General features: G+C 37.5%; 1 protein-coding gene across 2 annotated transcripts in view; it reads left to right on the top strand.

Annotated features, from left to right (window-relative positions):
- Positions 1-13,455, top strand: part of RAB2A (RAB2A, member RAS oncogene family) — a 64,852-nt gene that overhangs the window by 29,243 nt on the left and 22,154 nt on the right. For both annotated transcript variants that reach the window (XM_018058074.1, NM_001314182.1), the window contains 3 exons: positions 3,732-3,799; positions 11,617-11,699; positions 12,127-12,219. In XM_018058074.1, the coding sequence (XP_017913563.1) occupies positions 3,732-3,799; positions 11,617-11,699; positions 12,127-12,219 (244 nt within the window). The remainder of the gene's footprint in view (positions 1-3,731; positions 3,800-11,616; positions 11,700-12,126; positions 12,220-13,455) is intronic.

Here is a 13,455-nt window from a genome sequence, read left to right as displayed (position 1 = left end):
TGGCTGTTAACTTGATACCAGCCCTGCTGTCTGCTTTGGCAGTGCCATCTGCGGGGAGGAGCCTCACCCTGCCTCCGCACCTCCACGTGCCCTGGCTCTGGCAGGGGGCCCTTTCTCACTGGGGCTGTCAGCAGCAGTCACCTCATGAGGTTGTGTCATCATTAGTTAGAAATCTTGGAGTATAGTAGGAAATAATAATGCATCCATGCAAAATACTTACTGTGTGCCAGGCAGTAAGTATATGGTAACTAAGGCATGTGGTAACTTTATTTTAAATTGAGGTATAACTAATTTACAATGTTAAGTTAGTTTCAAGTGTACAGCAAAGTGAATCAGTCGTACATATGTACATATATGTGTTCTTTTTCAGATTCTTTTCCATTATAGGTTGTTACAAGATCTTGAATACTGTGCTATATAGTAGGTCTCTGTTGTTTACCTATTTTAATGTAGTAGTGTGTATGTGTTTATCCCAGACTCCTAATTTATGTCTACCCCCCATCCCCTTTGATAACCATAAGTTTGTTTTCTGTGTCTGTAGTGCATTTGTATCATTTCTTAGATTCTACATATGTAATAACTCTTAATCTGGAAGAAATATTTAGATGGGTATTGTTAATATGATTTACACATAAGAAAAACTAAAACAGAAGAGATATAGTAACTTGCTCAGGGTCACACAATTAGTTGGTATTGATTGTTAAATACTAAATAAATGTTTACTATGCAAGGATGCAAGCACTTACTCTACAAGGATGATCACGATCCAGAGGTAATTTAGAAAGTGTGTATTTACGCTCAGAGTATTTTGTCCTGGAAGGTTGGAAGTGTAACATCTGAAAAAATAAGCATCACTCCCTGACAGTGTCAGGTAAATGAGGCCTGGCCTTTGGCTCCACAGATAATTTCTTTGGCAGCCAGAATTGGCTGTTAATTGAAAATGTATCTGGGAAGAGAGGCTCAAGGGCGTAGGGGATGATGGTTTATCTCATTAAGAAAAAAAGAAAACTTTCTAAATAAGCTTCTTAAGCATACACACACACACACACGCACACACACACACACACGTACAAATATATACTTAACTAAAACGATTTAAAATTTTTTCAGTCCAGAGATGTGTAAGGTTTGGGGTTTTTGTTTGTTTCTAAAATTTCTAGGACACTTCAGCTTTCAGCATTTTCTTTTGCCATATAGAATACAAAGGTAAAGCCAGCACTGAATGAACCCAGTTATGAGAAGGTAAATTGGAAAGAGTTATGTTTTTGAAGCTAAACTTGAATTCTTTGTTTCTGTTTCACTTGATAGGAAAACAGAAATCATAGTTTTTCAGTAATCAACTGTGCTTGTCAGTTTTTTCTTATCTCATTCCTGGATAATATAGTAGTAGCCTTTTAAAACTAGTTTCTTGGCTTCTTGTTTTTGTTCTCTGTCCTGATCCTATTAATAAGTGAAGTTAAAATGGCAATCTTTCTGTATTTTCCTGCTTTAGAAACAGTCTTGATTTTCATATAACGTGGTTTTAAAATTAGGTGTGTTTTTAGAGGCAAAATCTTTGAAGACTTTTTAAGCATCAGTAGTCTCTGTATGTACTTTGAATAAAGGGCTAAATATGCCAGAACTCAACTGTGGGTTAAGTTAAGCAAAGGGATTATTAGAGTATCTAGATTATTAGGGATATTAAAGTGTCTGGAGTTTAATGTAGAATTCACAAGAGGTTGGGAACATGGACTTGGAAATGGGCAGGAGTGAAGCATCCTAAGAGGCTGGAAAGCAGAAACCATAACAGCCATCCTCCTGTCAAAGGACGGAATGGTTGCCAGTCAGTTTGAGTACCTTCATCCCTCTGCTCAGGGTGCTGGTCCTTGCTTGCCTTGCCTACCCATCCATGGTGTCAGTCAAGGGTCTGTTTCTAATTTGCCATTGGTTTTCATCAAATTTGACGTTACATATTGGATTTAAGAAATCTTGAATCCCACTGAGCAGTGCAGATGTTTTTGGATAGTGGTTAAAAGCCTTCCCATGACAGTGGGAGGAAAACCGAGAGTTCTCTCTGTGGCTGCAATAGATTCATGAAAAGGCTTCCATTTTCTCAATTGTCTTGCTGATCTGTAGAATTTTGTACTTTAGGACATTCCTTTTAAATAGTGGGCATTTCAAAGAGCACCTGTACCGTCCTTAGCCGCTAGTTTCTTTCCTCAGCCACTCATTTTCGTGTCACTGAGTAAGCTGGTGGATTGTTGTTTTGGGTATCCCCCCACCCTGTGGCATAGACGGTATATGACTATATGCATATAGATAGGTAGATGTGTAAACACTGTAGTGGTTTTATATGAGGTTAATTGTATAGTTTTGCATTTTTCTTTCTAGTACATCCTGACTCCTAGGTCTTTTCTCTGTGCTTTTCCTGTATTTCTGAGTCTGAGAAACATACCATTAGTTTCTTTGTATTGACTTTGCCCCTAGTATGGAAAAAATAATAAAATACAGAATAAAAACTCAATCAAGTTTACCTGAAAGGGTAAATCACCTTTCTAGCTCACCTTCCTGATCACAGTTGGGGGAATTATAGGAGATGCTGAAATGAAATTCTGGCACTGGGCAGTGTGCCCTTCCCTGGGCAACTAAAAGCTGTTTTTCTGCCAGGATGACATCTGGTTTCTGGGGACCATGTGTGTCTCCCCGTCACCCTGACTCTGATCTAAATACTGAAAGAACACACTCCAAGCAGTAATGATTTGGTGTAATGTAAGTGATAGACTTCTTGCAGAGTCTCCTTCACAGCTGTTTGCTCTTCTGAAATTATCCCCTCTTTTTCTCCTCCTCCTATTTTGATGATTGAATGAGTATTTTCAAAGATGGTAAATTCAAGGAAAAAAGCCAGAGTAGTAAGCTGATAAGTGTAAAGTTTGTATTCCCTTAACCTGCAATCCTGTCTCCTGTAATTTGCCAAAAATCATAATCATAAGTTGAAAAATATATGCAGAAAATTTATTTCAGCATTAACTACTTAGTGAAGATTTGAAAACAACCAAAATTTGTAGCAATAGAGTACCAACTTAATAAAATGCATGTATATCTAAAGATGCATAACACACAGGACTATTATGTGGCCATTAAAAATAATGGTATAGTTTTATATAATTTTTTAATTGAAAAAGTACTTTGTGGTATGGAATAATGTTTATGACATAGTGACTGAAAAGCAAATTGCAGGACAGCATTTATGTATTCCCATTTATATAAAACTGTATGCTTCTAGGTATATTTATTCATGCTGAGATGTCTGAAAATATGTTTAAACAGTGGTCATCTCTAGTGAATGAACTTGCAGATTTCTTTCCTAGTTGATAACCCATGATGGAACTAAGACTAGGATGTTGAAATTCATCTGTCCATTTTAGTGATTGTTAAACCACATTAATAGTTTTTAAGAAATTGGTTCTTGAATCTCATTTCTAGTTATTTTTAATATTATTGAGCCTGCAAAAGATGAAGGCCACAGTTGATGTCTACACAAGACTCAGATATCTTAGTGTTAAATTATATTCTTAGCCTATGTCTTATGAATACCTCTGCCTTATACATTTTCTAAGGATGGGAGTTGTATTTGTTAATCTGTGTATTATTTTGCATAGCATGTCCTAGAAATACCCTTTTTAAAAAAAATCCTTAAATGTGAAATATATTTCCACTAATTTGCCTAACAAAACACTTTCTGTTCTATTCAGGTGTTGAGTTTGGTGCTCGAATGATAACTATTGATGGAAAACAGATAAAACTTCAGATATGGGATACGGTAAGTATAGCGAAAATACCTTGTATGACCTCAGTAAAGTCATTTTGTATAAGTACATTGTTGTGTGTTTGTTCAGTTTTAATGTTATCTTATGACTGTTATGGTTTGTTAGACACCGACGTTCCTGCAACCATGACATAAAATGTGGTAACAGAAAAGATTCATTTTTATCATGCAATATTTTCAACAGAGGTATGCTGGGTGTCAGGTATAGGGGAACATATTTGAGCAAATTCTCAGGCTATGGGATATAAATAGAAGTGCTCCAGAAACTATGTTTTTAAGAAAAACAAGCAGTATGTCTAAAGTATACATGTGAATTAAAATATATGAATGTCAGTACCATAGAGTCACTTGATCTGATAGTTTATTAGTTTATTCTAAAAGTATGATCTAGTCCTGAGCACTTGACGCTACTTTGCTCCCAGTCCTGTCGTTTACATTCATTAAATGCCAGTTCAGTATCCTGTCACATAGTTTTTAATGGCAGTTTCTCATCTGAACCACGGAAAGTTATTTGCATGACTATTTTCTTTATTTTCCCATCTTCTGCATAAAAGAGAAGTACTTTATTGTATACATTTGATATGTAGAGACCTCAAAGAGCCTTTGCTTATGTGGCTTATAACTATCACTATCACTAGAGATTAAAGCTGAGAAACATATTAAACAGTTCGTTATTAATTGATTATAGAATAACCCTGAAACAATGCAATTTTTATGGAAGTTGACCATTTTCCCAAGACAAAAAGCTATTTTCCAGTGTGAAGAGTGTCATTTTGTTACATTTTGAAAATTGTCTTTACACTCTGCTTAGTAGAAGACGGCTGGATTCTTGTGTCGCCCTCTGCATCAAGTCTTTTGTGTGTTGTTTTCTTGAAGTCTATGAAGAGAATGGCCCCGCCCATCAGAACAAGATGCAGTTTCCCCCTCAGTCTCTCTCCTCAGGAAGCTTCCATAAGCCTCTTAACCTTCTCCATCAGAGGGCAGACAGACTGAAAACCACAGTCGCAGAAAACTAACCAATCTAATCACATGGACCACAGCCTTGTATAATTCAGTGAAACTATGAGCCATGCCGTGTAGGGCCACCCAAGACAGATGGGTCATGGTAGAGAGGTCTGACAAAATGTGGTCCACTGGAGAAGGAAATGGAAGCCACTTCAGTATTCTTGCCTTGAGAACCCCATGAACAGTATGAAAAGGCAAAAAGATAAGACACTGAAATATGAACTCCCCAGGTCAGTAGGTGCCCAGTATGCTACTGGATGGCATCACCGACTCAATGGACATGAGCTTGAATAAACTCCGGGAGTTGGTGAGGGTGGACAGGGAGGCCTGGCATGCTGCAGTCCATGGAGTCGCAAAGAGTCGGACACAGCTGAGCAACTGAACTGAACTGAACTGATGAAGAGAATACAACCTCACACAAATAGGTAGTTGGGGAATGGGGGGCCTCATGGGCCCTTCAGGAGTCTCGGGGACTCCCAGGGGTCCAGGTATCCCACTGTAAGCACCACTACCTTAGGGCGATTAGGACTTAATTCTTCACTGAACCCTAGTTGAGAAAACCCAAAAGGTTTAAGACGACAAACAGCGTGTCTCTAAACTAGTAATTGAAATGGAAAATACAGGGAATTTTACTGCTGCATGCCCCTGGTCTTTTTTTTTCTTCCTAATCTTGCAGTCTTAGTGTCTCACCTGTCACCTTTAATAGCCGTTACTGAAGGAAGGTACCTTGAAGAATATTCAGTCTCTCAGACTGGATTCTCAAGAATGCCGAGCGAATTTCTGAAGGCTGTCATGAGACCTAGGTTTCCTTATCTTTCCTGTGTACCACACAGTCATCCCAAAATGCGAAACTCTAAATCTCTGCCTTGCTCTATTCCAGAATCATATATGGGACTCTGTTTTTATGCTTCCTTGTTTCTTCTTTCTGCAGTGCAGGTTTATGCATACACCATTTCTTAGTGTTTCCCCCACCCCCAACTCGTAGCATCTCGTAATTTTCAGGATTTATGTTCTCTCAAGCAACGAGACTTCAAAACTGCGTAGAAAAGAGAAAAGTAAAATATGCAAACTCCCTTCTTTCCTAGAGATTTTAATTAATGATCTCTAACCAAAAGGATGATGCTGTGAAAGTGCTGCACTCAATATGCCAGCAAATTTGGAAAACTCAGCAGTGGCCACAGGACTGGAAAAGGTCAGTTTTCATTCCAATCCCAAAGAAAGTCAATGCCAAAGAATGCTCAAACTACCGCTCAATTGCACTCATCTCACGCTAGTAAAGTAATGCTCAAAATTCTCCAAGCCGGGCTTCAGCACTACGTGAACTGTGAAATTCCAGATGTTCAAGCTGGTTTTAGAAAAGGCAGAGGAACCAGAGATCAAATTGCCAACATCTGCTGGATCATGGAAAAAGCAAGAGAGTTCCAAAAAAACATCTATTTCTGCTCTATTGACTATGCCAAAGCCTTAGACTGTGTGGATCACAATAAACTGGAAAATTCTGAAAGAGATGGGAATACCAGACCACCTGACCTGCCTCTTGAGAAATCTATATGCAGGTCAGGAAGCAACAGTTAAAACTGGACATGAAACAACAGACTGGTTCCAAATAGGAAAAGGAGTACGTCAAGGCTGTCTATTGTCAGCCTGCTTATTGAACTTCTATGCAGAGTACATCATGAGAAATGCTGGGCTGAAAGAAGCACAAGCTGGAATCAAGATTGTTGGGAGAAATATCCATAACCTCAGATATGCAGATGACACCACCCTTATGGCAGAAAGTGAAGAGGAACTAAAAAGCCCCTTGATGAAAGTGAAAGAGGAGAGTGAAAAAGTTGGCTTAAAGCTCCACATTCAGAAAACGAAGATCATGGCATCTGGTCCCTTCACTTCATGGGAAATAGATGGGGAAACAGTAGAATAGTGTCAGACTTTTTTGGGGGGCTCCAAAATTACTGCAGATGGTGACTGCAGCCATGAAATTAAAAGACGCTTACTCCTTGGAAGAAAAGTTATGACCAACCTAGACAGCGTATTGAAAAGCAGAGACATTACTTTGCCAACAAAGGTCTGTCTAGTCAGCGCTATGGTTTTTCCTGTGGTCATGTATGGATATGAGAGTTGGACTGTGAAGAAAGCTGAACCCCAAAGAATTGATGCTTTTGAGCTGGTGTTGGAGAAGACTCTTGAGGGTCCCTTGGACTGCAAGGAGATCCAACCAGTCCATTCTGAAGGAGATCAGCCCTGGGATTTCTTTGGAGGGGATGATGCTGAAGCTGAAACTCCAGTACTTTGGCCACCTCATGCAAAGAGTTGACTCACTGGAAAAGATTCTGATTCTGGGAGGGATTGGAGGCGGGAGGAGAAGGGGACAACAGAGGATGAGATGGCTGGATGGCATCACTGACTTGATGGACGTGAGTCTGAGTGAACTCCCTGGTGTGCTGCGATTCATGGGGTCGCAAAAAGTCAGACACGACTGAGCGACTGAACTGAACTGAACTGAACCAAAAGGAAATTATTGTCTACTTCTGTATTGATAGTTTTTCTTCTTTTCCAGAAGTGATTGTTTTACAGAAACCAGTTTTCTTCCTTAGCTAATAAAACATTCTTGTGCAACCCAAATCCTTTACTGTAGTGTGAACTAAACTACTTACTTATTCTTTAATATGTTTTTCATATATTGTGCCTCGCATAAATGCTTTGTTTGAAGTCACTCTACATTAATGTCTACCTCCCACCTGTGGTCTCCTGTTTTTCTTACATGATAATGTTAAAAGAATCTTAAGTCAGCAGTTACATCCTCTTAAGTCTTTTTTCAAAGTAAATATTCTTAAATTTGTCAAACCATTCAACACCTCTTCTTTCCTAGATCTTTGCAACCTTTATTTTTCTTTTCAGAATCTTCTTAAGTTTCTATATGAAATTCCCTTTAAAAACCTAGAATTAAATAGTCCCGGTTGACTTTTTCTCCATCCTTGCTGTTGACACTGCTGCTGCTGCTGCTAAGTCATTTCAGTCGTGTTCGACTATGCGACCCCATAGGCGGCAGCCCACCAGGCTCCCCCGTCCCTGGGATTCTCCAGGTGAGAACACCAGAGTGGGTTGCCATTTCCTTCAATGCATGAAACTGAAGAGTGTAAGTGAAGTCGCTCAGTCGTGTCCGACTCTTAGCAACCCCATGGACTGCAGACCACCAGGCTCCTCCGTCCATGGAATTTTCCAAGCAAGAGTACTGGAGTGGGGTGCCATTGGCTGTTGACACTAAGACAGCCTAAAAATTACTGTTATTCTTGTTAATCTTGCCATCATCCAAACCAGAAGTCTTACTCTTGCATGTAAACTTCAGAATCTTTTTCCTTGATAACAGCAGTCCTTGATCACAGGTCTAGATTTTTAAGTTGAGTAAAGTACCTGAGATTCCATGTTTGGGCCCTGGACAGCTCAGTTGGCTACTTAGAAATCCTTTTTTCTTTTTGGCTGTCAGCTGTGTTCCATGTAGCTAGAGTTGTTAGATAAATGACTAACAATGAAACTAAAAGGTATTACTGCTAGTATTGATTCTCACAAATGTTAATTTTCTAACTTTATTGGCTGTTTGGGATCATTCAAGATGACACATTTGAGTGTCTGCTATAAATAAACTTCACTATTCTGAACTGGGCTATCCGACAAGGAGATCTAAGGAGGAAAAAAGATAAGCATGTGAATAGTGTGTTCATTTTATCTAATCAATAGTATTAGACCCAAATGATCACATGAAGTTGTTTTTGGATTTGTGAGGGGGAAAGGCTAAGTATAGGCTCTGGTGGACAAGCTTCCTAGCTTTGTGAGAAGATTATGGAGCTTGGACTGGTCCTCAGAGGGAATAGATAGTGGGGAAGTAGAAGAGAAAAATTTTCAGACAAAGAGTTAAAACAGAGGCACAGAAGCAGGAATATTCAGAATATGGATAGAATACCAGTAGGAAAAAAATGGCTGTATGAATAAGACTTTTATTGAAAAATAATATAAAATTCTAGAGAAACAAATAGAAATCAGATGCCCAAGAGGTTAGGATTTACCTTCAGGGTAAGGATTTTTGAACGCTAGCTTGATGCATGTAGAGTTGTATATTAATGGAGGTAACAGAAGAGGAGGAGCAGTTAAATTACCAAACAGGTTACTACAAAAATTGTTATCAACAGAAAGGCACATAGAGAAGCCAATTTGGGGGAATCTTTATATCCTTGGCTGCTTTTAGGAGTCCCTTTCTGCAAATAATGCTGTATCTTGTTAAGTTTCAAACTTCTAAAATCTCTTTAAGCCACCATCTTATAGTGAAGAGGATGAAAAACATCTATATATCATAAATTGATTTTCTTTTCACTTAAAACAGTATCAGTTGATCACAGTTTGGACAGGTTTATATTAAAGTGTTTTTTAAAGACTAGATTAGTTTGCCTTAATATGATCAAGATAATTAACCATTGGGCTAGCTTTCTGCAGTTAGTTGTTTAGTAGGCCAGAGTATGGAATATTGTTCCTACAAATCAGGTCTCAAGAAACTTGTGAATACTGATCTTTGCTTATTACAGAGTAATCATAGATTTTAAGATGTATAGCTGCGTTCATAACAATCACTTGGAATGTTGTCATTTTTTGCTTGAATTTTTGTTTGATTTTGTAATTATGGCAAGATCCAGATCCAGTGGATTTAGTATAAAGTGATGCATAATATACATTATTTCCATATTGCAACATGTTTGTTCTTTGTAAAACAATTTAGGAGGAATGGAAATGATATACAGATATGTGCTGATCTCATAAGAGTTATTCTGTATGACCTGTAGCAATGTACAGTTAACCCTTGAACAGTGTGGGGTTAGGGTTGCCAACCCTCCGTAGTCAAAAATCTGGATATATAGTTGGCCCTTCTTCTCCATGGTTCTTCCTATCCCTGGTTCTTCCATGTCCGTGGATTCAACCAACCTCAGACTATTTTCCATTGAAAAAGTTCCACATAAAAGTGGGCCCACAGAGTTCAAAACCATGTTGTTCAAAGGTCAACTATATTCATTTTAATTCATCCCACAGAAGATCCCACCAAGATCGATTTAAAGAACTTTTACGTTTGCTCTTTGTATAGACTTGGGAGATAGAAGAGCTCTAAACGTGATTTTCGTATTGAACACATAAAATACTTACCTTTTTTGTATTGTTTACCACGTAATCCTTCCTTGGTATATATCATTCACAGTGAAGTAAATCTGTTAAAAATCTAGTCCTTAGTTTTCCCATGCTCAGCAGTTAAAGAGCCAATTCCCATAAGACTGGCCTTTTGAACTTGGATTTGAGAGAATTTTTCTTAAGCTGTGTCCCAATAAATTTTATAAAAATATAAGTAGTTTCATACTTCCAGCTAGTATCTAGTGTTTTAACCTCAAACTCTGTGAAATGAGTTGGCTCTTTTTACAGCCCTTTTGTGTGATGGCTTTCTCAGTATCTAATTTATCGCAAGACATAGTGCCAGAATTTCTTTTAAGTTACCAAAAGAAGGTCTCATTCTTTAGTTTCCACTGGGAGGAGTTCTTTGTTACTGAATCTTAGTATGTTAGGACTTACTGATGTCCACTCATTTAGGTGGACACCAGTATGGATGTGACATCAGGATGGAGTGATAATCATGTGGTGCATTTGCCTGAGACATTAGAATTCATTCTTTCACTCAGCAGGCTTTCTCTAGGCCCTGGGAGGATAGTAAGAACCACAGTAACAGCACCTGAGTATTACTACTAAAACAGGGCAGAACCTGAGCTGTCCGTGTGCATTCTGAGGGTGAGATGGACTGAATATTTACGCTGGAAGATCAGAACTCAGAATGCAAGGAGTTATTTTAATTAAAAAATTGTGAAAACAGGCTTTGTTGTGTACTTAATTTACATGCCATTTTTTTCTCAAAGTTTGAAATGATTAAAAATGAAGTTACTTTCGATAAGAACTGCCTCAATTTTAAACTCAGGCAAAAGGCATATCCCACACCAGCCTTTCTTAAAAAGCAGAACACTAGTGCCACTAGTAGAAGAGAGAAATTAACTAGTATCTCTGAAGTCTGTTTTCACAAGTGGGTATTAAGATGACTTTTATGCCCTCCTGCCTTTTGACAAGCATTATATATCAAATACAGAGAAAATTGATTAAGTGTAGAGAAAAGAATTTCATAAATTCAGAACCGTTTTCTGTTTTTCATAATAAAATGATTGCTCAAAGAATTCCATCTGATCGCTGTTGAAAGCTCACTGCAGTTTATGATATAACTGATAAAATCTGCATCCTTGGCCTTCCAACAACCTTTACACCAGCAGATGGTGGGCGTAAAGATGTCATTCATCATTTATTTACAATGGACTTTATTTATTCTAGTGTCAACAGCTGCCCCAGGGAGTGGGTTATTGAATTCAAATGTGAGGCTCTGGGTTATTTGCTTCCTTTCAAATTTGTCTTCAGAGCTTAGTTGCTAGGAGTCCATTCTGTGTTCTAATAATGATTCATGTATTGTGAAGCCATTCAGTAAATTGGGTTGTCAGGGATTGCCAAAAAAGGTTTCGAGGTCTTGTTTTGGGGAGTGTGGGGTGTGGATTGCATGTGCGTCTCGTTGACTTGAGCAGTAGTGGTATGATGTGACTTTTTCCTAAGACTGGTGAAGTTAGGATTTCTTCTTTTCCTTTGTGTACTCTCTCCCTGTCCATATATTCCACATATGAATAATAAGAAATCGTAGAGGACTGCTTATTAAAGGCAACTCTCAACCTTTTCTTCTCTCCTCACAGGCGGGGCAAGAGTCCTTCCGTTCCATCACAAGGTCATATTACAGAGGAGCAGCAGGGGCTTTGCTAGTGTATGATATTACAAGGTGAGAACTTGCAGATTGTTTCGCTCAGTGGTCAATGCAGAGAATTTTTCTGAGTATCAGTAGTAAAAGTATAACTTTGCCTTTTTGTCCTGACTGCTTGACTTTAAAACCTGTGTATCTTGAATTAAATTTAAATTTCCTACAGAAATCTGTAACTTAGTTTCTCTCTTATATAAATAAGCATTCCAAGTTGATCAGTTTGGTAATGACATTTATACATTGGAATTTCCTGAAGTGAGGTTACATTTAATTCCTAAACTGAACTAAAGTCATTGAGCCATGACTCCAGATACTGTACTTAAAATCTGTTTCTTGTTTCATCATTGCATATGGCTAAAAATAATCTTTAATGGAATGTATACTGTTCACTGTATAGCACTAGGGAAAATACTTTGAAAATAGTCATCAAATTATCATTTATGTTTAGGAGAGACACATTCAACCACTTGACAACCTGGTTAGAAGATGCCCGTCAGCATTCCAATTCCAACATGGTCATTATGCTTATTGGAAATAAAAGGTAAAAAGACTATTCTTTAAATCTTTATTGCATAATGGTGAAGATGGATAGCTGTTTATGTGGTAACTGTTAAAGTGCCTGTCTTGTACATTGTCCAAAATATAAGTAATTGATTTCTTAAATGATGAGATTTTTAGAATATAAGAGGTTTCTTTTGGTTTTTAAAATACAGATCATAAGCTTTATTGGAATTTATTATTATTTGAAATAGTTCTTGTTGGAAGGTGTATTTTAAAGAATATTTTTGTGGAGTTTTATCTGATTGAAAGTGAAAGTGAATTCACTCAGTCGTACCTGACTCTGCAACACCATGGACTGTAGCCTTCTAGGCTCCTCCGTCCATGGGATTTTCAGACAAGAATACTGGAGTAGGTTGCCATTTCCTTCTCCAGGAGATCTTCCAGACCCAGGAATTGAACCCGGGTCTCCTGCATTGTAGGCAGATGCTTTACCATCTGAGCCACCAGATCTGATAAGTAATTTAAAATAAAACCCACTGATTTGTTTGGTGGCTAAGTTCAGTATTATCCAGAGTACTTGGCAATAGAAATAAGGATCTGTGTAGAACTCAGAAAAACATTTTTTCCCTTTTTCAATGATTTAATAATATGTATTATATGAGTTAATGCAATACATGGATTAATCAGGTGTATTTCTACTTGAAGGCTGAAGCACTTTTATTAATAATATTGCTTAATAGATACCATGTTTAGTACTTTTAAGCCTACCTCTAGGACTTACATATTAGTGTCATCTTAATATTGTTTTTACAATCTTATTTTACTTTATATCTCTAGGTATTGTTAATTACAATGAATGTCCTTGTGTTTATGTTTTTAATGATAGTATAATACATCAGAAAACAGTTTCTTGACCATAGTTTCTATAAACTTTAAAGAGTGTAGGAAATTTTTCACTAATTTAGTAGAAAATTACAGTGGTAACAATTAAAACTAGTATTTTTAAATTGCTAGATACAGAATTCATTCATTCTTCAGGTTTATAAAATAGTGTTAAAAGATAATATTTTTAGAAATGTAAAAGCATGACTGTTACATGGTAATGAACCCAACAAAGCTTTTATTTATTTCATCCATTAATGAGGGAACCAGTAAGATAATACAGTTGGTTCAAAAGAGAACTCAAAATACCACACGTTGATAATCAAATAAGGAATGCTGAAGTGAATTTACAGATGGATACAAAACTGAACAAAATTCACAGACTGATAGCTGT

Source organism: Capra hircus, chromosome 14 (assembly GCF_001704415.2).
Source record: "Capra hircus breed San Clemente chromosome 14, ASM170441v1, whole genome shotgun sequence".
Classification (NCBI taxonomy): Eukaryota; Metazoa; Chordata; class Mammalia; order Artiodactyla; family Bovidae; genus Capra; species Capra hircus.
Note: the sequence above shows the minus strand (reverse complement) of the source record. Positions and strands in the feature narration are given on the sequence as shown.